The 24,064-nt window shown below is 34.8% G+C and overlaps 2 protein-coding genes and 1 pseudogene across 3 annotated transcripts; all 3 read right to left on the bottom strand.

The window, feature by feature from the left end:
• Positions 1 to 505: 505 nt before the first annotated feature.
• Positions 506 to 1,581, bottom strand: LOC145797650 (uncharacterized). The gene is made up of 2 exons (XM_082885044.1): positions 1,275 to 1,581; positions 506 to 603 (listed from the first exon to the last, which is right to left on the bottom strand). Exons 1-2 carry the CDS (start codon positions 1,579 to 1,581, stop codon positions 506 to 508), a joined length of 405 nt encoding a protein of 134 aa, XP_082741170.1.
• Positions 1,582 to 1,631: 50 nt separating this feature from the next.
• Positions 1,632 to 2,982, bottom strand: LOC145797651 (uncharacterized). Its single transcript, XM_082885045.1, has 4 exons — positions 2,817 to 2,982; positions 2,660 to 2,710; positions 2,128 to 2,256; positions 1,632 to 2,014 (listed from the first exon to the last, which is right to left on the bottom strand). The coding sequence occupies exons 1-4, from the start codon at positions 2,980 to 2,982 to the stop codon at positions 1,632 to 1,634; spliced, it is 729 nt and encodes a 242-aa protein (XP_082741171.1).
• A 2,637-nt stretch (positions 2,983 to 5,619) lies between these two features.
• Positions 5,620 to 7,149, bottom strand: LOC114273515 (carboxylesterase 1 pseudogene; annotated as a pseudogene). The gene has a single exon (XR_014337503.1). The product of XR_014337503.1 is annotated as a carboxylesterase 1 pseudogene (transcript).
• Between the last annotated feature and the right edge of the window lie 16,915 nt (positions 7,150 to 24,064).

The raw sequence follows: 24,064 nt of genomic DNA on the forward strand, positions 1-24,064 counted from the left end.
TAATCAAACATTCAGTCTTTTTTAGCCATATCGTTACTAGACCTGGTTTTTCATATCAGTCTTGTTATCCAAATTTCATTCAAAAAATTGATTCTAATCTGAGTATTTGTGTTGAATTTAAAGGTTAATAACAAGTTTGGAGTCACTATACTGATAAGTTTATTTTTTATAGTGTTTTGTTTACCCTGATAAATTTATCACTGTTTCAACAAATTTATCACTGTTAACACTGATAAATTTACCAATGTTCAAACAAAAAAACCAGCGACTCTCTCTTCCTCTCTCATTCTTTTTCCCTAATTCAAGTAAACAAAATACTATAAAAAATACTAAAAAATTTACCTAATTGAAAATTAAAACACAAGCACTAGTACATTGTCCTAATTGGAAATTAAAATACTGTTACAATTTGTAGATATTCCCAACTTTGAGAATGAATGTAAGAACATGCCATCCTTGGTGATTTCTGAATAATCAAAACCATTTGATACTTCAGTTAAACAACTCAAACATCCAAAGCTAGCTTCTGAGTGACCACAAAACAGACATCCAAAGCTAGCTTCTGAGTGACCACAAAACAGTATGCAGACTGAGAACTTGTTGCTAAATCAAATAAACATGGTAGTTGATTTAAAAAATTTTGCTTTTTAAAGCAGTTAACACAACAGATATGCAATTATGTATTCTAGAGATTTGATCTACACCTTTGTATTGTGGAAATTTTTCCTGGGAAAACTAGATAACTCCATACAATGATAAATTTATCACTGTAGAAAAGAACATTTGCTTGGATATGACAGTGATAAATTTATCAACCACTGACATAAATGTAATAAACCATTAACTCTTCCCACACAATAAGTGATAAATTTATCATTCTTCAAAATAACAAAATTCAAGAACCACATTAATGGTACATTTATCATTCTTACAAAAAAATAAGCCATCAACTTGTCCAAACCAACCAGTGATAAATTTATCACTTTATAAAACACCAAAAAACAGCAACTACATTTAACCCAAATCAAATAATATAAATATGTGAAACTTAATCCTGTAAAAATATCAGCAAAAAATATAATTTCTGATCAACAAATTCCTCAATCATTCAATGCGAGTACCAAAATGATACATCTTTCAAAAAATACTCAATCATTCAATGCAAGTAACACATCTCAACTCTAAAACAAAGTAATTCAATTAAAATCAACACAACTAAAGTAAAGCTTGTTTACATGTCTTCCGATTATGAGTTCCCATCTTTCCACACATACTGCATCTAATTCTCTTGATTTCGCCCTTAGAAGATATTCTCTCTGTTCTTGGACGTCCAGTTGGTCTCTTACAAAGAGGAGGTAAAACAACGTCATCATCAACAACTACATTTGGCTTCCATATACTAGGAACTGGATAGATAGAATGTGAATAAGAATCACAATAACTACTAACACGGTAGTAATCATCAAGAAAGCAATTCAGATCCTTCCCACTCCTCTTCATAGCACAAAAACCATGTTTGCAAGGAAAATAATCAATTTCCCACAATCGACAAGAACAACAACGTTTCCCAATATCAACCATAACTGAATGATCCAATTGGATTTCATAAATGTCATCGCTGCATTTCTTAACTATATCCATGCTTTTGTATCATTAAAAGCTTCTTTCAACTTTTTCTCTGCAAAAGGACAAACAATATGATTCCACTTATTCCCAACTTCTCTCCTTCTTGAAAATTGCTCCATTAGTTTCACCTGTATAGCATCAACAAGACTAGTTGAAAACAAATGGCGTTCATCCCTAATCCATGAATTAAAAGATTCCGCAGCATTTGTGCACATTTCACCATACCTCTTGCCTTGAAAATAAGCGTTACACCAACACTCATTAGGCAAATTCTCAAGAAACCTCTCAACACTACGACCACAACGACCCTTAAATTCTTCAAATAGCTCATTAAACAACTCAATAGTAGGAGCATATGCACATCTACTAAAAAGAGTGAGCAAATACTCTTTGATTCACGACTCTTCACTGACAAATAAGTCTTCAAGTTTGTTTTCAAATGCATTAGACAAAAAGAATGAGAAGAAAACGGAAAGACCTCAGCTAAAGCTTTCATCAAACCTCCATGTCGATCAGTAACAAACGCAATATCCCTCTCCGGACTTAAAATACCTAATAACTTTGACAAGAACCAATGCCAACTGTCATAACTTTCACCATCAACAATCGCAAAACATAACGGATACAAACCTACAAACAAAATATATATATACAAGTTATCAGTAACAAATAAAAAAGATTACAAAAAGAAAATCAAAACACAAAATATATAACATATAGCACCAGCCATAGATAAATTTATCACTGTATAAATATAAAAATTTAACAAAAAGTATACAGCACAAATTTATCACTAATAGATTGACCATACTCAATTATCAGCACTCTCCAGTAACAAAAATGATAGAATTATCACTATTTCAATAATAATAAAAATTTAACAAAAAGTATACAGCACAAATTTATCACTAATAGATTGACCATACTCAATTATCAGCACTCTCCAGTAACAAAAATGATAGAATTATCACTATTTCAATGATAGAATTATCACTATTTCAATGATAATATCATTATCACTATTTCAATATACCTTGGTTACCATCTTTTGCCGTAGCAGCCAATAAACAACCTTTGTGTCTTCCTTTCAAAAAAGTTCCATCAAGCATCAACACATGCCTACAATACTTGAAACCATGAATACATGCTTCAAAAGCGAAAACACAAGCATTTGAAATGTCTTCCTTTACTATCAATATCAAATTCCATATCAAAAACACTCCCCGGATTGCAAGCATTAGCGGCATCAACATACCAACGAAGATCGTCAAATGATGATGAATAGCCACCAAAAACAAGACCCCTTGCTTTTTCAACACCCATCCAAGCTCGCGCGATAAGAAACTTCTGTTCCATAATAGTCCTTGAAATCACAAACCACCTCACTAACCGATGTCAAAGCCTTGTTACGAATATCACTAGAAATTAGCCCACCAATCATACTTGAAGTCATCCTAGCATGTTTAATTGTACTAAAAGAAAATCCACAAGTATGAACATCATCAAATTGTTTATTAACAAAAGCTTTACTATAATTTTCCACTCTAGCATGCACGCTTCATAAACATCCCAAATCAGCCATTCTCTTACAATGAACAGTGACACGATCCTTATCATTCTTAACAAAATCAAAATTAAAATCGGAATGAATAGAATACTTTGACAACGCATCTCGAAATTCAACAACTCCTTGAGCAAACCTTTGTCCCACTCCTTTCATACAATTAACCCACCCATCGGAGAGCAAAGGTTTCCGTTGATTTGAATAAAATGAAGGCAAAAAATCAGTTTCACAAACAACATTACTACTACTACTACTACTACTACTACTACTACTACTACTAGCTTCACTATCACAAATCATATAACCTTCACCCAAAGAACAACACTTTACAAAAACATCAATACGATGAATATCACAAAAAAGTGCCAGTCCAACCATAACCTCCAAATCCTCTTCACTTTCTAGACCACAAGAAGAATGTCCAGCCATTGAATACGATATATTCAAAGAACTACCAACTAACTCACTCCACTTTGCACACAATTTATATACTAAATCCTTGAAATTAAATCCATCATTATAATTGATAACCAATGTTACACCTCTAAACTTGCACATAAGAAACAAACAATTCTCTATCACTATAAATCCTGCAACAAACAACAATTACATTTCAGAAAACAACTCAAACACCTTAAAACAAAATCAAATACAGTGATAAAATTATCTCCTATTCCCATGCTCACTCATAAATTTATCACTGTTGAAAAAGTTAATCCAACATCACCCCCAAAATACACAGTGATAAAATTATCACTGTATAAAATAACAAACCAACACCTGTGTTCAATCAACACAATTTCGTAACCAAAAAAAAAAAAATTCTAAAATTCAATCAGCAAATACATATCTCAAAACTTTCGATATCATGATCAAAACACAAATCCAATCGCAACAGAAACAACAGAGTAACAACAATATCACCACAAAATCAAAATCACCAACTCAAACTAAAAAGAACCAAAACATTGAAATTGAAATCAAAATCAAACATACCAGTCGACCTAACTCCACAACACCGCAAATCAGAAAATATAACTATACACCAAACGCGAAATCGCAAATAGGAAGAATCACCAAACACGCAATTGCAAATCACAAATCGCGATGATACACCATGTGCGAAATCAGAAATCACGAAGCTCCACAAATCGTGCAATCAGAAATCACGAAATTCCACAAATCATGAAATCAGAAATCACGAAGCTCCACAAATCGCGAAGATACAGCAGCAAATCGTGAAGTTCCACAGAAATTCAAATCACAAACACAATATTTTGATGGAAAATCCAAACAGAAACGAGCCAGAACAGGGGAGGGGTAAAACGGTACCAAAAAAAAAGTCTCAGGACCTGTTGGTGCACAAGATCAAAAGTTAGGACTAAGAGGGCAATAAGTGAAAAACTCAGGACCGGCCAGTAAACAATCCTTTAAAGCCTCTACAATCATGATCTGCATATGATGTATCATCAAAACTGGATCTTTAATCAGCCCAAGTTTTGACCCAATGCATTTTTGGGCTTTTATCTTCATTTGGACTAATATATACAGATTGAGCCTGAACTCATATTTTTTTCCTCTACAATCACGATCTGCATATCATGTATCGTCAAAACTGGATCTTTAATCAGCCCAAGTTTTGACCCCACCCGCTTTGATCAACCAAAAATGGATGGTGCAAAATCTACCCTTTGATTTTCAACGGCTCAAGATCATTAATAAATTGAGTTGCACCTAGTCCTGCATGGTAGGCTATGTTGGCACCATCACGACTACCCAATTTTCTCTGAATCTGAAATCCCAATTGCTCCAAGTATTCATTCAATTTCTATCTCCATGGTAATAAAATAATGAGAAACTATGTAGTATGTCATTATTGATTTTAATTAGTATGAAGGATTAATTTGATCAAAGTGAAATCCGAGATATGATATTTTTTCCTTTTTGAGAAGATAGTTCTTAATCAAGAATTTTTTTTTCAGACGTACGATATTTGTTGACCAAGATAAATTTTTTCAAACGTACTTCTAATTTGATTGATTATGATTGATCAAATTATTTAATAGCAACATGATGGCGTCGGATCATAAGAAATGAACTTGAAATTAAAAAAATAATTTATTTAAATAAAAAAAAAAAACTGGAGTTTAATTCAAATACAGGATAAAAGCTTAAAAATGGTTAAGTTACTTGAACAAACTTGGCATTACTTAACTAGAATTAGCCTGTCATGAAAAAATAATTTAGTAGTTAAAAGTGAAAAATGAAGTATAAAAGGGGTAAAAATTAAGTAAAGCCTTGCAAACTTTCAAATTTCAATCACATGTCAAGTAATAAAGATAATGTTTTGTTCAATTTTAAAAAAATTAATAATTAAAAATTAATAATTAATAATTAAAAATTAAAAATTAAAAACACCTCTCATTCTGTTTTCCTATAATCAGTATTTTTAATTTATTTAAAATCATAAGCTACGGCTACATCAAACAACCCCATCGTAGCAGCAACCAAGTCCTATTTGAAGAAAAAAACAAAAGAAAAAGAAAAGAAAAGGGGACCATTTCCATTTGGAATATTTCAATGAGAAATAGTGGTGACCTGTTTCACACTATCAAACAACGGTGTCGTTTTAGTGGGGTCCATTATCTCTAAGCCATGATAACCTCCCTCGTCAAACTGTCCCACCACTTTCACACCCTTCTTTTCTAACATCTTCACAAACTCCATCTGACGATCGATCATTGGGTCACCGTCACAGCCGGCAACCATAACCTTCCACCCCAACAACTTCATTTTCTCCAATGCCCCTGATTCACTCCCCACCGTCGGATTACAATACTCATGATCACGGTCAGCACCGACCGGTAACGATAATTTCCAACCCAGATCAAGAACAAACTCAGGCAATATTCGATCATCTGCCAAACGAAGCTCCGACCCAGTCCTCTCGGATCCACCAAAAGCCGGATGATGCAATACCAGCCCTCTGATCTTCAACGGCAAAAGATCGACGGCCTCCGCGGCTGCACGTAGTCCCGCGTGGTAGACGATGTTTCCCCCAGCACTAGTCCCCATGAGAAAACAGTTCGTGATGTCAGCAAAATCACGCAACCATTCATCTTCGGAAGCTCTAATCCAGTACAGGGCGTCCCTGGTATCGTCGTAAGCCGCCGGAAGCCGATGCTCCGGCGCGAGCCGATACTCAACTGACGCAACCACGGCGCCCAGATGCGCCGCCATTTCGGAGCAGAAATTATGGAAGGTAGTGCTGGCGGCGCTGCAGATGATGAAGGCGCCGCCGTGGATGTAAACGATGAGCGGTGGCTTTGCGGCGGCGGAGCGGTGGAGGGATTGGCGCGGGAGGAATAGCCGGAGCCAGGTGTTGTGGCTTGGGTTTAGAGGGATGTCTTTGGAGAGGACTGGGAAGGGAGAGTTGGGATCGGGTGATGCGGGTGTGGTGGGGATTTCGGGGAAGCGAGTGATCGAACCGTCGGGATTTAGGGAGATGGGGATGTAGCGAGAGAGCTTGTCGTTCATGGAATCTGTTGATGATGGTGGAGTAGTAGTGGTAGCCTCTTCATTCGACATGTTAATCGATGGATTGATGATGAAGATTGGAACGAACGAACCAGAGGCTTCGATATGTGGCGGTAGTGTGGTTTAGCGTAGTGAATCGGTGATTCTTATCACACTATCTTATACTGGAGATGCAGACAATATCCTTATTGGATAGTGATTGATCACCTAAAAGGAAAATGTTTGGGATGACCATTTATGTCCTTATCGGATGGTGATTGATCACTTAAAAAGAAATGTTTGGGATGACCATTGATTTGTTTGAATATTTTTTTTGGAGTTATGTTAGATAGTAACGTGAATTTGGAGGTTGTGATGATTGTATTTTATGAAAATCTCTATTATTGTTGCACCTAAAAATCGAACTTCAAAAGGAGCTTTAGGAACAAAACATCACGTCAATTGGGTTTCACCACCTTTAAAGCTCTTAATTTAGAGTTCATTTTATATCCTTATTATCCCTTGTTTGGTCAAATAAAAAGAAAAAAACAACAAATGATATTTTTTTTATATCTTAAAATGAAACAAAATATAATAAATTTTTTAAGTTTAATATAACTCTAAAAAGATTTTAATTCATATAATTATTTTCTTATTTTTATCAGAAATTCATTAATTATATAAATAAAAATAAATAAATTTGTCATCTTTGTTATATTGAAATTAATATTTTATTTTGTATATCTTTGATTTCTTTAATTTTACAAAATAAATATTAATATGATTATGTTAAAATTATAAGACTTATTATATACATACATACATACACACACATATATATATATATATATTAAATACAAAGAAAGATCAATACAATTTAGGATTATTTACCAATAAATTTCACTTCACAAACTGTTATACCAATTAGTCCAATTTTTATTCTTTGGTTTCGTTTAGTCCTGCTGGTGAGGAGATTTGGTCTTTTTTAATTTTATTTTTCATTTTTGGTTTCACTATGTGGACGTTTGTGCCCATGTGGTAATTGGGAAGTGTTTTGTGGGACCATTTCTTGTTTGGAAACATTGCAGTTTTGGTTTGCTAATTTGAATGATACACTCAAATACATGTGTGACACACTAGCTGGTTGTGTGTATGGGGATACGCAACAAAAGAAATTGTGTCAGTTGGACAGTGATGGTTGGGACCACTTATAGTGGTAAACAATAATTTCTTTGTGGGATTAGGTATGTGTGGGTATGTGTGGGTTGGATTTTATATATTGTTTGCACTGCAGGGGCATTAAAGGGATATGTTTTTGGTTTATGTGTGTCTGGTGTGGTAGTTTTGTTGAGTTTTTGGGCCATGGTTTGACAATGTGACGGTGGGGTAATTGAATTTGTTTGGATTTTTTTATTATTTTTTTATGTTGTTGGTTCGTGAGGTGGTGTGTGATGTGCATGGGAATTAGCTGGCAAATAAGTTGTGATAGTGGGACATTGACGGCGGGGGCCACATATAGTGGTAAACAATGATTTGGTGGTGTGTGTTATGGGTTGGTTGGTTATGTGTATGTGAATAAGTGCTTCAATTGGTTGTGCTAGTGTGACATGGATGGTTGGGGCCACATGTAGTCAATTGGGTTGTGTGCCTTGTGTCAACCACCAAACACACCAGTTAAGCCCAAAACCTCCTTATGCGCTCTGACCTTTTGTGACACCCCCTCTGTGTATCACGTGCCACACACACCACACATCCCTTTCTTGTTTACCCGCGTGTGACACACGCACCTAATCCAAAGCCCACTAACCCAGTTGTAACTGATCTACTAACATGTAAATGAGGGCATTAACGTCCTTCAAAAAACCCCAGGACTAAATGGTTCATTAGAAAAAAAATGAGACCAATTGGATCATAAGATCAAATTTTAAGATTTATTGGTAAATCTCCCTACAATTTACCTTTAGAAAAATAGAGAAATTGAAAAAGAGGAAGACGTTTGGCAATGGCAAAAAAATAAAAATAAAAATAAAAATAAAAATAAAATAAAATTAACGTGGGCTAAAACAATCAAGAGTCATTAACCATTTGTTATGAGCTAAAAACAAGTCAATAGCAAAATTAATTTTTTTACTCGCATAAAATAATTTTTCAAATGCTAAAAGACATTTAGGTCTCGTTTGTCTATTATATATTTTAGTTAAAAAATTAATCACATTACTCTCTTTATTATTTTTTTTACATCTTTTCATAAAAAATAAAAAAATTATTAAAATAATCTATTACTAAACGAGACCAAACCTTAATTTCCAATCCGTTGTCAGTTTAGAGTCCCAAAAGGTGTTATAACTCGTTTACAAAATAAAATAAAATAAAATCGCAAATAAAATGTTAGTAAAAAGAGTCAATCCCAAATGCTCTCTCATTTGTCTCATAAGTATAATTTTTAATATTAGGAGAAAAAAAAAGAAATTATTTAATTATTATTTTATTATAATATCAAAATTTCCGCTTTAGGTTCCGTTTGATAAGAAAGAAATAAATTATAAAAAATGAAAATGATAGAAAGTAAAGTGAAAGAAAAGAAATGAAAAAAAAAAATATCTTTTCCCATATGAATTTGATTAGGATGAAAATTTTATAAGAAAATAGAATTTTAATTATAAGTGACTACTTTTATAACAAATTTAAATTTTTTTTGTATTTTTTTACAAAAAATTCGACAATGCTACGTAACTCAAATTTTGTGGCTCAAAAGTGGCTCAAATGGCCAAAACGACGTCGTTTTGAGTACAGAGCAACATAAAAATGGCCAAAACAACGTCGTTTTGGCCATTTGAGCCACTTTTGAGCCACAAAATTTGAGTTACGAGACATTTTCTCAAAAAATTAGAAACCTAGTTACCATGTTATTATGAGTTTTGTATAAGAAAATTTAATTTTCTTATAACTTCCACCACCACTTTCATGCTAAGCAAATTTAGAAAAAATTAATTTTTTTTTCCATTTCTTTCACTTTCTACCATTTTCATTCTAACCAAACTAAGCCTTAGATATAGAATAAATTAAAAAATTAATACCTTTTGGTAATATAATATGAAATAATTTATTTCTTTTCTTTTATATAGTTTAATCAAACAAAATAGAACTTTATTATAATATTTTCTCTCTCCTAATTTGTATATATAATCATTTATTTTCTTTTCTTTTTTAAGTTTCCAAACAAAGTGTTAAAACAAAATTAATCACATGTTTGTTTTCAGTTTTTTGAAAATATTTTTCAAAAAATTCTATTTTCTTGTTTTTTGTAATTTTTTGTTTTTACTATTTTTTTTAAAGATTTTAAGCATTTTTTAATTTTTTTTAGACATTTAATATAAATACACTTAAAAAGTATACTTTTTATGGAAAAAAATTCACTAAATACCAAAAATGCAAAAAAATACAAAAATTTAGTATATTTTTCATATTTTTGTATATTTATTAATTTTTTAAAATATTTTTTCACAAATATTTTACTTTTTAGATACATTTAAGTAAGGTGTATCTAAAAAAATAAACCAATGCTGAAAATTTTAAAAATATTCACTAAAAACAAACACAAAAAAAAATTAAAAACAAAAAACTCAGTTTTTAGAAAACTGAAACCAATCATACTGAATATCTTTTTTTTTTTTTTTTTTTTGAAAGAGAACAAAGGAAATCCTATCATTATGATTAGGGGTGCTTAGCGGATATTTCGATTTGTCCAAATCGACCAAATCGATCCTATCCACCGCATTTTAGACGAATACATGATGACGAGCGGGTGGTTGCGGATTGATTTTTTCCAATCTGCCTAGTTTTAGATGAATGGCAGATTTGAGGTTTCTTTGACTGCAACCGAATCGCCAAACCGCGAGCACCCTTAGTAATTTGTAATACTTTGTGTTTTTCATTCATTTGGATATTCTATTTGTGTTTTTAATTGAAAAAGAGTTTAGATATTCTGTTGCGTTTTCAATTTGTTTTCAATTTGGAAATCTTTTATTAAATGGCAAGTATTAATCTTTGGTATTTTTGTGTGAATAATATAAGGCTTAATTTTTTCATTTAAAAAAAAATGAAATTAAATATTTTTTGAATAAAAAAAAGTAATAAAATAGTTTTGATAATGCATAATTTTCTTATATGTATTCATTATTGATATTTCAAATACTTGATAATATTTTGGTTATGCTGAGCTGAATTGTTATAAAGAAAAAAAGTTGAGAAGTTATTGTATTATATTCAATTTGTAAAAGTTTAAACCGGTAAATCGATTCGCATCTATCCGCCAATCCGCCCATTCTGCATCTGCTAATTCGGGGAATGGATGCGGATTGATTTTTTTCAATCTGCCAATCTGATGGACGGATGGTGGATTGGAGTTTTCCCGACCGTAACCGAACCGCGAGCACCCTAGTTATGGTGAATTTTTATTTTTATTTGAATATAAAAAATATATAATATTAATATATTAAATTATTTATCATTCTAATATATATTTTTAGTATCTCAATATATATATGGGTCATGATTGAGACCCTCTCCAATCACCACCCCCACCATCCCACACACACGTGGTGGGTGGTGATTGGAGGAGAAGGAAAAAAAGAAAAAAAAAAAAGAAAAAGTGACCAATCAGATGAAGAGGGGGTGAAGGGAGTGAGAAAAAAAAGGGAGTCCGGGTCATTATTGTATATATATATATATACACATTATATATTTTAATACACGTTCTTATAAATTTTCTAACACTAACAATTGTCAATGTTAGTATTTTTCAATTTTTTTAAGGTAAATGTTGCTGATAATTTTTAAGATATAGTTTAATATTATAATTTCTATAAAAAATATATTAATTTTTTTTGAATCAATTATGATTGTGTTGAAATTAGAAAAATGTATAATATATCTATTTTTTTTAGAGAAATTTGGTGATAAGTCCCATGAAAAAGATTTATGGTATTGTAAATTCCACAATTTTTTTGTTAACCCAAAAAGTCACTTTTTGATTGTGTTCCATAAAGCATCTCCAACCCTTCATCAATGTATTAAATTAAGGGGGATAATTTTTTTCACCAAATCAAGATGAACCAAATCATTGATCAAATTCTCAAAATAGTCATATTTTCACTCAAATTCAATAAAAAAAATTTCTTTCATTATAAATGGTCAAAACATATTTTAAAGATACATTTAAAAAATTTCAAAAAGATTTGATGAAAAAAAAAAAAGGAAGAGTAAGGATTGAAGTTTGTGTATCAGACTAAGCTTTTAATTAAATTTTTACTCAAATTAATATATAAAAAGTGAGAATTGAGAAAAGTAAGTACTCTAATAGATTAAGTTATTTAAATTTCAAAATACCTTTCGGAAAAAAAAAAACAAAAAAGTAAGGATAAGGATGCATGTGTCTTATGTATATATATATATATATATACTAGTTTAAGAAGACTTGGATAAGGTAAGAGTTATTATTACAGTATATTTAAGTTTTATATTTTAGTAAATTTTTTTAAATTAAAATATTATTTCATGAAATTGAATAAAATAAATCATTAGATATATAATATAATTATGTGATATGATATATATAATTTTTTAATTTGTTATACACTCAATGATGTAGATTTCAATTCTGTTAGCATATCATTTTGGGTGAATTTATGAATCTTTATCATTTCTTCCGAATTTATAAAAAAAATTATGAGAAAATTAGTGTAAGGTCCCTCTCCCATATTTAGTAATGTTATTTACAATATTATTTTATTATGTCTAAGATCCTCAACCCCCACATTCATATATACCACACAGAGAAATTTCCAAATCAATCCCACCATTATCTCTCTCTCTCTCTCTCTCTCTCTCTCTCTCTCTCTCAGATCTCATCACTTCACCTTCGCCATTGTTGCCACTCTCTCTCTTACTCTCTAAACTCTCTTCACCTCTCTGCTAAATTCAACTCAACCATGACAACTTGCTGTGTTACAGAGGCTCGCGGCTATTCGACGCTGAGTATTCATACATCGCTATTGAAAACGGCAACCAACCTTCGGTCAAGCTCTTCACCGATAAGTGTAGCTACTCTAAGTTTCGTACTCTATCAATCCTAGTCCACCCCGTCTTCACCAACCATTTCTGGCTCAGTAACCGAGTCACCATCCTCAAACTCGCTCCCTCCGACACTAAGTCCCTTTACCGCCGCCGATTCTCCACCACCGAGTTCTCCCCTAGGGACATTGACTCAGTCCTCAACAACAAGCTCAATCTCAGCACTTTCTTTGCTGTTCCATACGAGTCTTACTCCTGGCCTGGTTCGGACCGCTCCCTGGCTAACCCACTCAAATATGTATGAATATATACAAATGTGTTGTATATATATGGTGTGTGTTTGGACTAGAGAAATTCTCTGGTTTGAACTAAATTTTCTTTGGGTTGGTCCAGAGAAATTCTTTGGTTTGGACCGAATTTTCTCTGATTTGAACTGAATTTTCTCTAGGTTGAAACTAGAGAAATTCTCTGGTTTTTGAACTGAATTTTCTTTGGGTTGGTCCAGATTTGGACTGAATTTTCTCTGATTTGAACTGAATTTTTTTTGGGTTGAAATCAGAGAAATTCTCTGGTTTGAACTAAATTTTCTCTGGATTGGTCCAGAGAAATTCTTTGGTTTAGACTGAATTTTCTTTGATTTGAACTGAATTTTCTCTGGTTTCGTCCAGAGAAATTCTCTGGTTTGGACTGAATTTTCTCTGGTTTAGACTGAATTTTCTCTAGTTTGGTCCAAAGAAATTCTCTGGTTTGGATTGAAATTTCTCTGGATTGATTTGAGGGACCTTAGACATTATGAAAATATTTGATGTTCTTTATGTTATAAAATCTTAATACAAGGGATCCAAAAAAAAAATTTCCAAAAATTATAGCGCGTAGCTTTTCTCAACAGATAAATATAAAACAAGTACTAAGATAATTTTTTCATCTAAAAGAAACTACGAAGATAATTTACTAAACTAATAAAGAAGTAAAAGAAAATACATATATATACAAATAACTAATTTTATTAATACATAAATCATACTCGCATAACAAATGACCAATTTTATTAATAAGTAAATCATTAAGTAAATTAACAATTTTTAATGATATGAAAAATATTTTTCAGTTAACCATTTTGTTAATAAATAAATCATTAAGTCAATTAGTAGTTTTTAATGATATGAGAAACATTTTTCAATAAAAAATTTGATAATTTATTATTACATAGAAAAATTGTTTTTTTTTTTCTCTCTCTCTCTCTCTCCATGAGTATTGTGTAAAATGAAAATTCATAACAAACGATACTTGTAATTTCTAGTATTATAGGAACGATTCGTATTTTAAACAAACCTTATGGGTGTATTTGTAATTTATTAAAAAGTAAAAGATTTATGTTTCATAATTGACCAAGAATATTTATGTAATTAAAAAAAAAAACCTTTACTCAATATATAAGCCACCATTAGTAAATTATTCAAAATGAAAGGGCAAAATTGAAAAGAAAATACGAAGCTCAAGCAGCTAAGCGATTCATATATATATATATATACTATTTTCGAAAAGCCCGTGCAAGGCACAGATTATTTTTATAGTATATTTAACTTTTGTATTTTGATAATTTTTTTTAAAAATTAAAATATTATTCTATGAAATTGAATAGAACAAATCATTAGATATATGATAAAATTATGTGGTATGATATGTATTGTCACGATCTATAGGCTTAATATCGTAACTGGCCAGTAATCTGCGATTACCAAAGGCCTAACTGAACAAATCAAAAGAACGGGGCTAGCGGAAGCTAATGCATAAGACAGAAAGACGTCCAACGAGCTGTGACCTTACATGAGACAAAAAGAACATAGCTATATATATATATATAGCCACATGTACAACCAGACATTACAAGTTTCTTATATTTTAACATAACCAAAAGAGAAAAGTCATTCCCATCAACAACAATTATGACACCAAAGACATCCGACTAGCGCGTGAATGAAATCCAAAAGGGTAACCACTGGGTCAGTCAGTGCTCCAACAGATGGGAACCTCAACGCGAGGCACAAAAGGTATCTTGACCAAAATGGAGGCAAGATCGTCGTTACTACGTCCTCTCCTGAACTGGATTACCTATATATATATATATATATATAACGTGAGCTAAAGCCTAATGAATAACAATTGCGTAAAGGGGTTTCGAATGATGATCACAATGTAAAACCAATTACATACAAAGCAGGTTCTTATTACATATAGAAGGCATAATGTAATACGTGGTACATCCAAAAGCAATAAATACAGGCGGTCTAGAAGACCGAATAGGCGGTCACAAAGACTGAAGATCAGATGTGATGGCCATCACTATGGTAAACAGGAGTCCCATGAATTGGAACTGATAGAAATCTTTGTATCATGTGCATAGATGCTAAAGATGCCACGATAAACAACGTAAGCAGAAGTAGAATCATCATTCATAAGTGTAAGAAAATATATTAAAACAAAGCATAATTTTAGAGCTGGAAATAAGTACTTTAGCTTAAACATATCTTTACAACAGTGTTACTCATAGTTGGTTCCGTGATGCAGGTGACTGGAACGTGGTGTTTGACCTACACAGATAGATATAGACATAGCATACTTAATTCACCGTATAACCAACTAATTAGTTCCATTACTTAGGAATTGATTGGTTTAAATGTCCTTTACTTCATTTAATGCTCGTGCAATACAAATGAACATCAATTACAGATGCAAAACAGGATAATGGAGGCTCGGGAGCGGGGTAAATGAAGCAGAAAAGTGAAACCGAGGCTGTCAAACAACCGCACGTGCAGAGCCCCTTGGCCGCACGTGCTGGACTCTCTTTGCACGTGTGCCGCACGTGCTCCACCAGGTGTTTTTTTATGCAAAAAGCTCTCCAGCATCTCTCTTGTTATCCGCATGTGCGGCCTACCTGCCGCACGTGCGCCAGTGCTTCCTGCACGTGCGGGCTCTCCAGCCACATGTGCGGTTTTGGGTGTTCCAGAACTGAATTTCCGCTCTATTTTCAGAGCTTCAATTCACCAAAAATCACACCCAAATTCGATCAAATTAAGGGCCAAAATTTAACAAACATAGTGTATACATAATTCCCAAGTTTAAACCAAGAATAAAACCTTAAATTCAAACTCAAGGTCCACAATCTCATAAATAACTTTAAAGTTGAGAAGAAAACAAAATCTACACATATGAAAATTCTGTGATTCAATAAAACCATGGAAATTTAACTAAATCATGCAAGACCAAGTAAAAGGGCTTGAGTAATCCCAAGATTTGGACAATTTCTCACGTTAGGGTTTTTAACACAACCTACATTACCCAATTCCTCATTCTCTCCTTAAATTCCATGAGTTCAAAAGGAAATTTATTCTTATGCAAGAAATTAGAGAGAATTCTTACCTCAAAGAGTTAAATTAGTGATGTTGCCTCAAGTTCTCCTCTTCTCCCTTTCCTTATCTTCTTCTCTAGAACTCTCTCTCAGATTATATTTCTCTCTCCTCTCTTGAGTTTAAACAAACACACACACATATATATAATGCTAAGCTACTTGACTTAAATTAAATAATTTACAATTACTTCACTTAAGTTAGTTCTTACCATAACCTATGTTAATTAATCCCCACTTCATCTAATTAAGGTGAATTAGGCTCTAACCACCTAGCCCATCATTTAATTTGTAGCCTTATAATTTAACGAATCAGACAGGTCTTTTTCATAAATGAACATATCTATCAACAAACATAATGCACATAACACATAAATAAGCATATAATGTACAGATAAATGCATAATTTAGATTAATCATAAAATTAACAGCTAAGTATAAGGCGGGTGTTACATGTATTATTTTTGTTTTATTATACACCAAATGATGTAGACCTCAATTCTATTACCATATCATTTTGGGTGAATTTGAAAGGTGAACCTGGCATAGCGGTAAAGCTATCCCTTGGTGACCTAGAGGTCACGAGTTCGAGTCACAGAAACAGCCTCTCCGCTTGTGGGGGTAAGGCTGCGTACATCAACCCTTCCTCAAACCTCGCTTAAGCGGGAGCTTCGTGCACTGGATACGCCCTTTTTTTATTTATTATTTTGGGTGAATTTATGAGTTTTTAACATTTCTTCTGAATTTATATATATATATATATAAATTATGATGTGCAACTTTTCTCAACAGATAAATATAATAACAAATACTAAAATAATTCTCACATCTATAAAAACTATTAAGATAATTCACTGAACTAATAAAGAAGCAGCAGAAAATACATATATTGAGGCCGGTCGGCCGTGCATTATTGAGGCCTGGTCATGGGTTTTGAGGGCCGACCGGGCCTCGATGGTGTTAGACAGACAGCTGGCGAGAATTAACAAATAGCTTTGTTTGAAGATATTTTTTGGACCAAATTAGCTCAAATTCTATAAATAGAACCTCTTCCTTCAGATTTTAAGGTTAGAAAAACCTTCCAAGAGGCTTAGGCATTGAGAGAATATCCATCTTCCTCCTTGCTTCCTTTAACCCTCATATCACCTTTTTAACTATATATACACAATACATACACCATTGGAGCTGGTTCTTAAAGCTTTTTGCTAGAGTTTCAAACCATATTTCATAAACTTGAGGGTGATTTGGAATCAAGTTTGTTTAACCAAAGCTTTCTCTCATCAAGAGGTATAAGCTTGTCATCTTTTTCCTTGCTTTCATTTCCATCTTTTTCTATCTTTCTCTTGTGTTTATATACTATTTTGGGTCCATTCGAAGTGTTGAAACTTGGGGTTAAAGGGCTACCAAAGGTAGAGAGGTTTAAAAACCTTTCTTGCACCCTATCCTATAGCTCATACCCCTTGTTTTCCCACTCTTTTCTTTGGTTTACATGCTGATTTTCAGAATTTAAAAAGGCTGAAAAATGTGATTTAAAAGTTCCAAAAGTGGAGGGGTTAGGCACCCCTCCTTAGTCTTGCTTACTAGTTTTGTACCTCCTTGTTCTTCCCTATCTTTTGGTGCACTTTTAACATGATTTTAGCCACTGTTTTTTGGCTGTTTGGGACTGCTCTTGAACTATTTTGGGGCTAAAACATGTGATTTAAAATTGCAAAGAGTGGAGGGGTTAGCCACCCCTCCTTAGGCTTTGTTCCATAGATTTTTCTCTACTCTTTTTACTTACTCTCTCTCTTGCTTTTAGCTATTATTTTTTTGCACTTCAGGGGCTGTTTTAGGGCTGTCCTAATTTATTTAATTACTTCACGCTTTGATTAGTTCATTTGTTGTCTTGTAAGTTTACTTGTATAGCTTGTTGCATGTTGTTCTAGCTTTTCTTCAACTCATTTTCATGTTTAATAACCTCATTATAATAATCAACTTGCCACTCCTTTCTTTTATTTGAGAGTTGTTTCAAGTGGTTGATGGTTATTCAATGCGTGAACTAGAGTTTTTCGCTTAATGGCTTAATCTCTACGGAGATTCATTGTCAACGGTATAATCTCTCTTTCATGTTGAGAATTATTTCCCATTTGATGCTTCTCTCCTTTTAGAAGACTTAATCACCATGGACAAATAGACTAATGAATGGCAATGACTAAACAAATTGGTTTAAAATTGGATCAACGCACATAAAGAAAATGGATTTAATTGCTTAGACTTGGCCGGACGTTTTGCCAAGTTTATCATGTCAAGGGTCGTCACACGTCAATTCATGGTGTTTTGATGATTCTTGAAGCGTCTCTACGACCCTCTTTGAGTTCATTCCATGACAAGAGGGAGGGGTGGTCATATTCATTGCATTCAACGATTTTTTGTCCAAACTTGTGTCCGGACTCATCAAGCAATCAACTTGCTCGTTGATGGTTTCGGGACCAACTTCATCATTCTCTCGACCTTCTCCATGACAGAGAAGGAAAGATGGGACAAACAGAGCTTGAGAACACTCTGTCTGCACTGGTTCACCTCAAAACACAAAAACAGAGTTTTGTAGCAAATTGATGCACGGTCGGTCATCTGTAGACCTGGCCGGCTGTCAGTGATGCACGACCGGCCCTTGGTGTGTTGCCGATAGTGCAATTTTTGCAGAAACAGAGGCAGTGGCTGAAGGTGAAATAGAGACGGCCTGGGCAGACAGAGTAGCTTTTAGGAGCTGTGCATGCAACCTCCATCTATCTTCCATTATGCTCTTATCAAATGTGATTAATTGTTTCATTAGTATTATTGTCATAGTTGTGAATAAATCTTGTTTCAATTGATTGGTTATAGCTAGTTGATTAATTCAAGTGTTGTAATAATTAGTTAAGTAGTTGTAGCTAATTAATTTGTGTTGTAATATTTAGCTTAATTAGTTGTAGCTAATTAGTTTAGATTAATTAAATTAGTTTGTGTCGTAATATTTAATTATCTTAGATAGTTAATTATTCATTCAAGTTTTGTAATAATTAGCTTAATTATGTTAGCTAATTTATTCATTCGGACTCTCCTTCGTCAGAGCGTGTTGTAATAATATGTATGTCTTCCAACCCCACGTCTTTCTCCCTTTTATTTAATCGCTTACAATGGTTAGTTTAGGGACATCATGTTTCATTTAGCATTCTTCATGTTTGCATCCATTCTTATTGCATGCACCGGGGCTCGGTTCATCATTCTAACTGCATTGGAAGTTCAATACTTCTTTGAATATGTGCTTAGACTGCATGTTAGCAAAATCGATCCATATGCCATATTAGTAGCCGAGCCTATCAATTGCATATTGCATGTGTTACGTTAGACATTTGGCATAATTCATGAGTTAGAAAAATATGCATGATTGGGATTTAGATATGAGTTAGAAAAATATGCATGATTCCTAACTATGCCAAATGTCTAACGTAACACATGCAATATGCAATTCATAGGCTCGACTACTAATATGGCATATGGATCGATTTTGCTAACATGCAGTCTAAGCACATATTCAAAGAAGTATTGAACTTCCAATGCATGATTCATAACTCTAACTCATATCTTCTTAGCTCGACTTTTTCGAGTGAGGGTGCTCAATTCATGACCTTCCCCTCTCATACCTAAGTTCCTGAACCGAGGCAACTTTGGTGACGACGGACACGTGGCCTTTGGCACGAGTCATGGGTTTTCTAAATTTCCCCAAAATAAAATATTTAGGTGGCGACTCTGTATCTGGTAAAGTAGTCTAATTTTGGCATTTTTGATTCAAAATCGATTTGCCAAAAGATTTTCTGGATTTGGACTCTTTAGTGATTGTTAATTTCACATTGCACTTATGAGATTAGATTTAGAACAACGGGAGTCCGAACTGTAGGGCTTTTTTCGAGCTTCCGAAAGGGGGCGCGAAAAAGCCGAGCTACAGTTTCTGGCGACTTTGCTTGGGATTTAGAGAACTTGACTTGAAATTCATGATATGAAATTTTTATTTACACTTATATGTTTCTTTGCATTGCATTTGCATTGGTGCGCCTAAGTCATTGTGTTTGCCATCTGCTGTTCTTGAACGGTTTCCCAGAGGCTTACTTGGAAAAGCTTGCCAAAAGGCTGACTGGTTGCGGGCTCTGCCACGATGGGAACACAACCCTTGGATCTGGACTACTACTTTACCGTTTGATCCTTCTTTCACTTCTCGGTGTTAGGTGTGAGAGGTATATTAGGTAGTCTTGCTGAGGCACCGTTTTTGACTGTTTGGCCTAGCTACATATAGTAAAGCCATAGTAACTGTTCCAATTTAGGACAGGATACTCTTCCATATGCAGGATGATGTGATACCGCTTGTTTGGGTAGTAAAGCTGTAGATCATTCCAAAGCTAGGACATGGAAACCCTAAACCTCTTATAGGGGTGTTTTGAATGCTTTTGTGCAAAATGTTAACTCTTTGGGAATGTATGATGCAATCCTCGAAGAGTCTTAATATTGAGGCAATTCTTTTCAAACTTGAGGATCATATCAGAATCAGATTTGGGTCGAAATCCAGAGGTTTGTGTTTGATATGGGTGAATTTTTAGCAAAACCAAAATCAGGGCCCAAATTGTATCTTGTACTGTTTTGACCAGCATATCCAGTATCTCGATCTGATGGAGCATTTGTTTTTAATGCTAGGTTTGTCTGAAAAAAAACCTGCTCAGCAAAAGGCCCAGTCCATCTAACCCCCAAAAAGCCAGCTCAGAAAAGATTCGATCCCATCTAGTATAATTGTGTTGAAATCCTTATTACTCAGCTCTTAGCTTACACCCATCCATTTCCCCGATTCCAATTTAGCAGATCCGTGTTGGCTCAGAGTTCGGAAGAAGTTGTGCCCATGATAGCGACGTTAAACCAGGGAATTGCCATGCAAGATGAGACCAATGCTAAAATGCAACGCCTATCTGGGGCATCTACTACACATCCAGCCTCGGGCCCCTAGCCCAACTTTGATCCACCTCCGTCAACTGAAGATTTGCAAGGTCCGGATCCCTGAGAAGGGTTGGCTCAAGCTCGAGTTTTCAAACCCTTGGTACAATCTAATGAGGGGCTTCATCCCCTTGACATTGATGATCTCGACCCGATCTCGTTAAAAATTGCTAACCTTGAGAAGTAGTTCAAAAAGGCACAAGGAATTAACTCCATTCCCGACATTGAGGATAGGTACACCAAGGCTGCCGTAAGACTCCCGGACAGATTCAAAATGCCACACATTGACCATTTTGACGGGTCTGAAGATCCTATGGTACATATCCGGCTTTTCTTGGACGTTCTGAAACCGATGGGTCTGACTAAGCCTCAGAAACTCTCTCTGTATAGAAGAACTCTATCGGGCATAGCAGCCAGTTGGTATGCCAAGTTAGAGGATAAAGTGAAGCAGAACTGGAAAGAATTGGTTGAGGCATTTGTCAATCAGTACTCTTATAATACCCAACTTGAAATAACTACTCAAGACCCTGAAGCAACCCACTAGAATCCTACAGAGTCTTTTGTGGAATTTGTTGCGAGGTGGAGAGCAAAGGTAGCACATATGACAGATCGACTTTCTAAGAAGGATCGAGTGCGTATAGTGGTGTAGAATCTTGAGCCTGATATGCTACAACAGTTAATAGTTGCTCCACTATTCACTTTCAAGACTTTGCATTAATTAGGGGTTGATTGAGAGCACATTTAACAAAGGGATTATTCCTAGAACAGGCGAACCAACAAAGAGGGTGTTTTCCTGGAGTACCAATGCTAGCAGTAGCACTATTCCGAAACCCACTGAAATCAATACCATTGCCACCACTCCCAAAATTGCCAACCCTTTTGCCAATATCAACCCACAAACGGCCGACCCAACCCGAGCTCAAGGTAGAACTTTCACCCCTCCTCTATATGAGCCTAATTACCGCACTAAAAGTCCTGATGGAAAAAGGGTATCTCAAACCCCTTGATCCCCAACCATTGCCTGACCCACTCATTGCCAGACATAATCCCACCAAATACTGCGTGTATCATCAGCAATGCGGTCATGGCATTGATCGTTGCTACCACTTTCGTCATGAGGTTTAGAATCTCATCGACAACTAGACGATAGCTCCACCTCAAGACCCCAATGTTACCACCAACCCACATCCCATCCATGACCAAATATCTCATGCCCGCCTTAACCTCATCCATAGACTCCCATCTACCTTCAACCCCAGCATATACATCATTCCGGCCCATTTACCCAAGCCTGAGGTGTTCATTCCAGAAAGTATTGATTTGTGCATGATGGATGCACCCAATCCAGTTCGGGTACGCCAAGAATGTCAAATGGATGAACCCACTACTACTGAGATATGGGAAATGATTGAAGACCTTCAAGGAACAGTGGCAGATTTAACATTTTGGCTTTTGATCCCCTCAAAAAGCTTCCCAATCTTGGGACGAGCTGTAGTTAAAAAGGGCCAACCCAAAACTATCTCAAGTCTGGGTGATGACAGACCAACAAAAAGCGGGCCTCGCTTCGATATAGCCACCCAATCCCTTGGCCAAGCAGAAGCAAGTGGCAAGAATAAAGCTGGGACAAGTATTGATGCTTATTTACAACTTCGGTGGGCTCTTAAGACTTTGAAGGTCAAAGGGTTGAACAAGCAACAGGTGCTTGAAGTTGTTGCAAAGACTATGGATAACACTTTTGTCGCTTAGGGTGAGAGCATTTCGAATCAGGGAGCAAACAATGAAAATGGATGCTTTACCATAAACACCCGTCCTGATTCCAATCCCAAGCCCACGAATACCCGACCAGTACCCGCTGACCCATTTGCCAATGTTTTTAAACCTAGTGCTTCCTCCTCCCGAAAACGAACCTTCACCCAACTCCATATGAGCCTAATCTGTGCATTGAAGGTACTGATGGAGAAAGGGAATCTCAAACCGCTCAATCCTTGACCTCTTCCTAATCCTCTCCCATCTACACATGACTCTACCCAATATTGCACATTCTATCAGCAGTACGATCACCATACTGACCGTTGCTTTCGTCTTCGCCTTCGCCATGCAATTCAAGACCTGATTGACAAAAGGTCATCACCCCACCTGAACATCCCAAAGTTGACCGCAATAGGTGGCCACTCCATGACATAAAACCCACCCATAGCTTGCCAACAAGCAATCATTACCCTGGCCAACACATCATACCCGCTAATGAGCCCAAACCCATTGTTTTTATTCCTGAATCTTCTGATCTGAGCAAAAGGAACAAAATCCTTGACGAGATGGAAAGTTTACTTGATCTTGATGAGGTCAAGCTTGATGAAGCACTGATGGATGGAATGACAAACCTCAGTCTCAACTAGGGAAATTATGTGAAAAAGCAATTGCTTCGGTCAAGAAGATGTGTGGGGACAATGTAATTTTGAGGATCAATTTGTGAGATCCTACTGGGTGTTGATGATTGTATTATCAAACTGAAGGCAGATTTGGACCCTCTTGAACCCTCTTGTGGGCTACTTGAAGTTGTTTTTGAATTCTGCCCATGGACTTGGAGAGTGAAAACCCCTCTTGTTTTTAAAGTGCTGATTTTGTTGTGAGTTATGTCTTGTAAATATATGTTGTGAGTTTTATTTTCTATCTTTTCTTGTGTTGTTGCGTCAGTTGAGTTTTCCTTTGAGTCGCTTGCGTGTACCCTCAGGTCTTCATTTTGGTGTTTTAATAATAAGAAAGCGGGAGTCAAGTTTTTGGTCATTTTGTTGTGCCTATAGGAATACAAGTGTGACCTTTTACAAATAGAAAGGGGCTTTGAATTTGTTTCTTGAATGAGATTCTGTTAATAAGCTCGAGTATTG

The sequence above is a fragment of the Camellia sinensis genome, chromosome 8, assembly GCF_055761805.1.
Source record: "Camellia sinensis isolate YWXY chromosome 8, ASM5576180v1, whole genome shotgun sequence".
Lineage (NCBI taxonomy): Eukaryota > Viridiplantae > Streptophyta > Magnoliopsida > Ericales > Theaceae > Camellia > Camellia sinensis.

Bases quoted from the DNA above. Each gene is read 5' to 3' on its own strand.
- LOC145797650 (XM_082885044.1), bottom strand. From the start codon at position 1,581: ATGGTTGATATTGGGAAACGTTGTTGTTCTTGTCGATTGTGGGAAATT. The intron at 604-1,274 runs GTATGTGTGGAA...TATTTGATTTAG, and splicing joins AATCAAGAGAATTAGATGCA to CAACAAGTTCTCAGTCTGCA.
- LOC145797651 (XM_082885045.1), bottom strand. From the start codon at position 2,982: ATGGAACAGAAGTTTCTTATCGCGCGAGCTTGGATGGGTGTTGAAAAA. The intron at 2,711-2,816 runs GTAAAGGAAGAC...CTTTTTTGAAAG, and splicing joins TATGGAATTTGATATTGATA to GAAGACACAAAGGTTGTTTA. The intron at 2,015-2,127 runs GTTTGATGAAAG...CGTGAATCAAAG, and splicing joins TGTTACTGATCGACATGGAG to AGTATTTGCTCACTCTTTTT.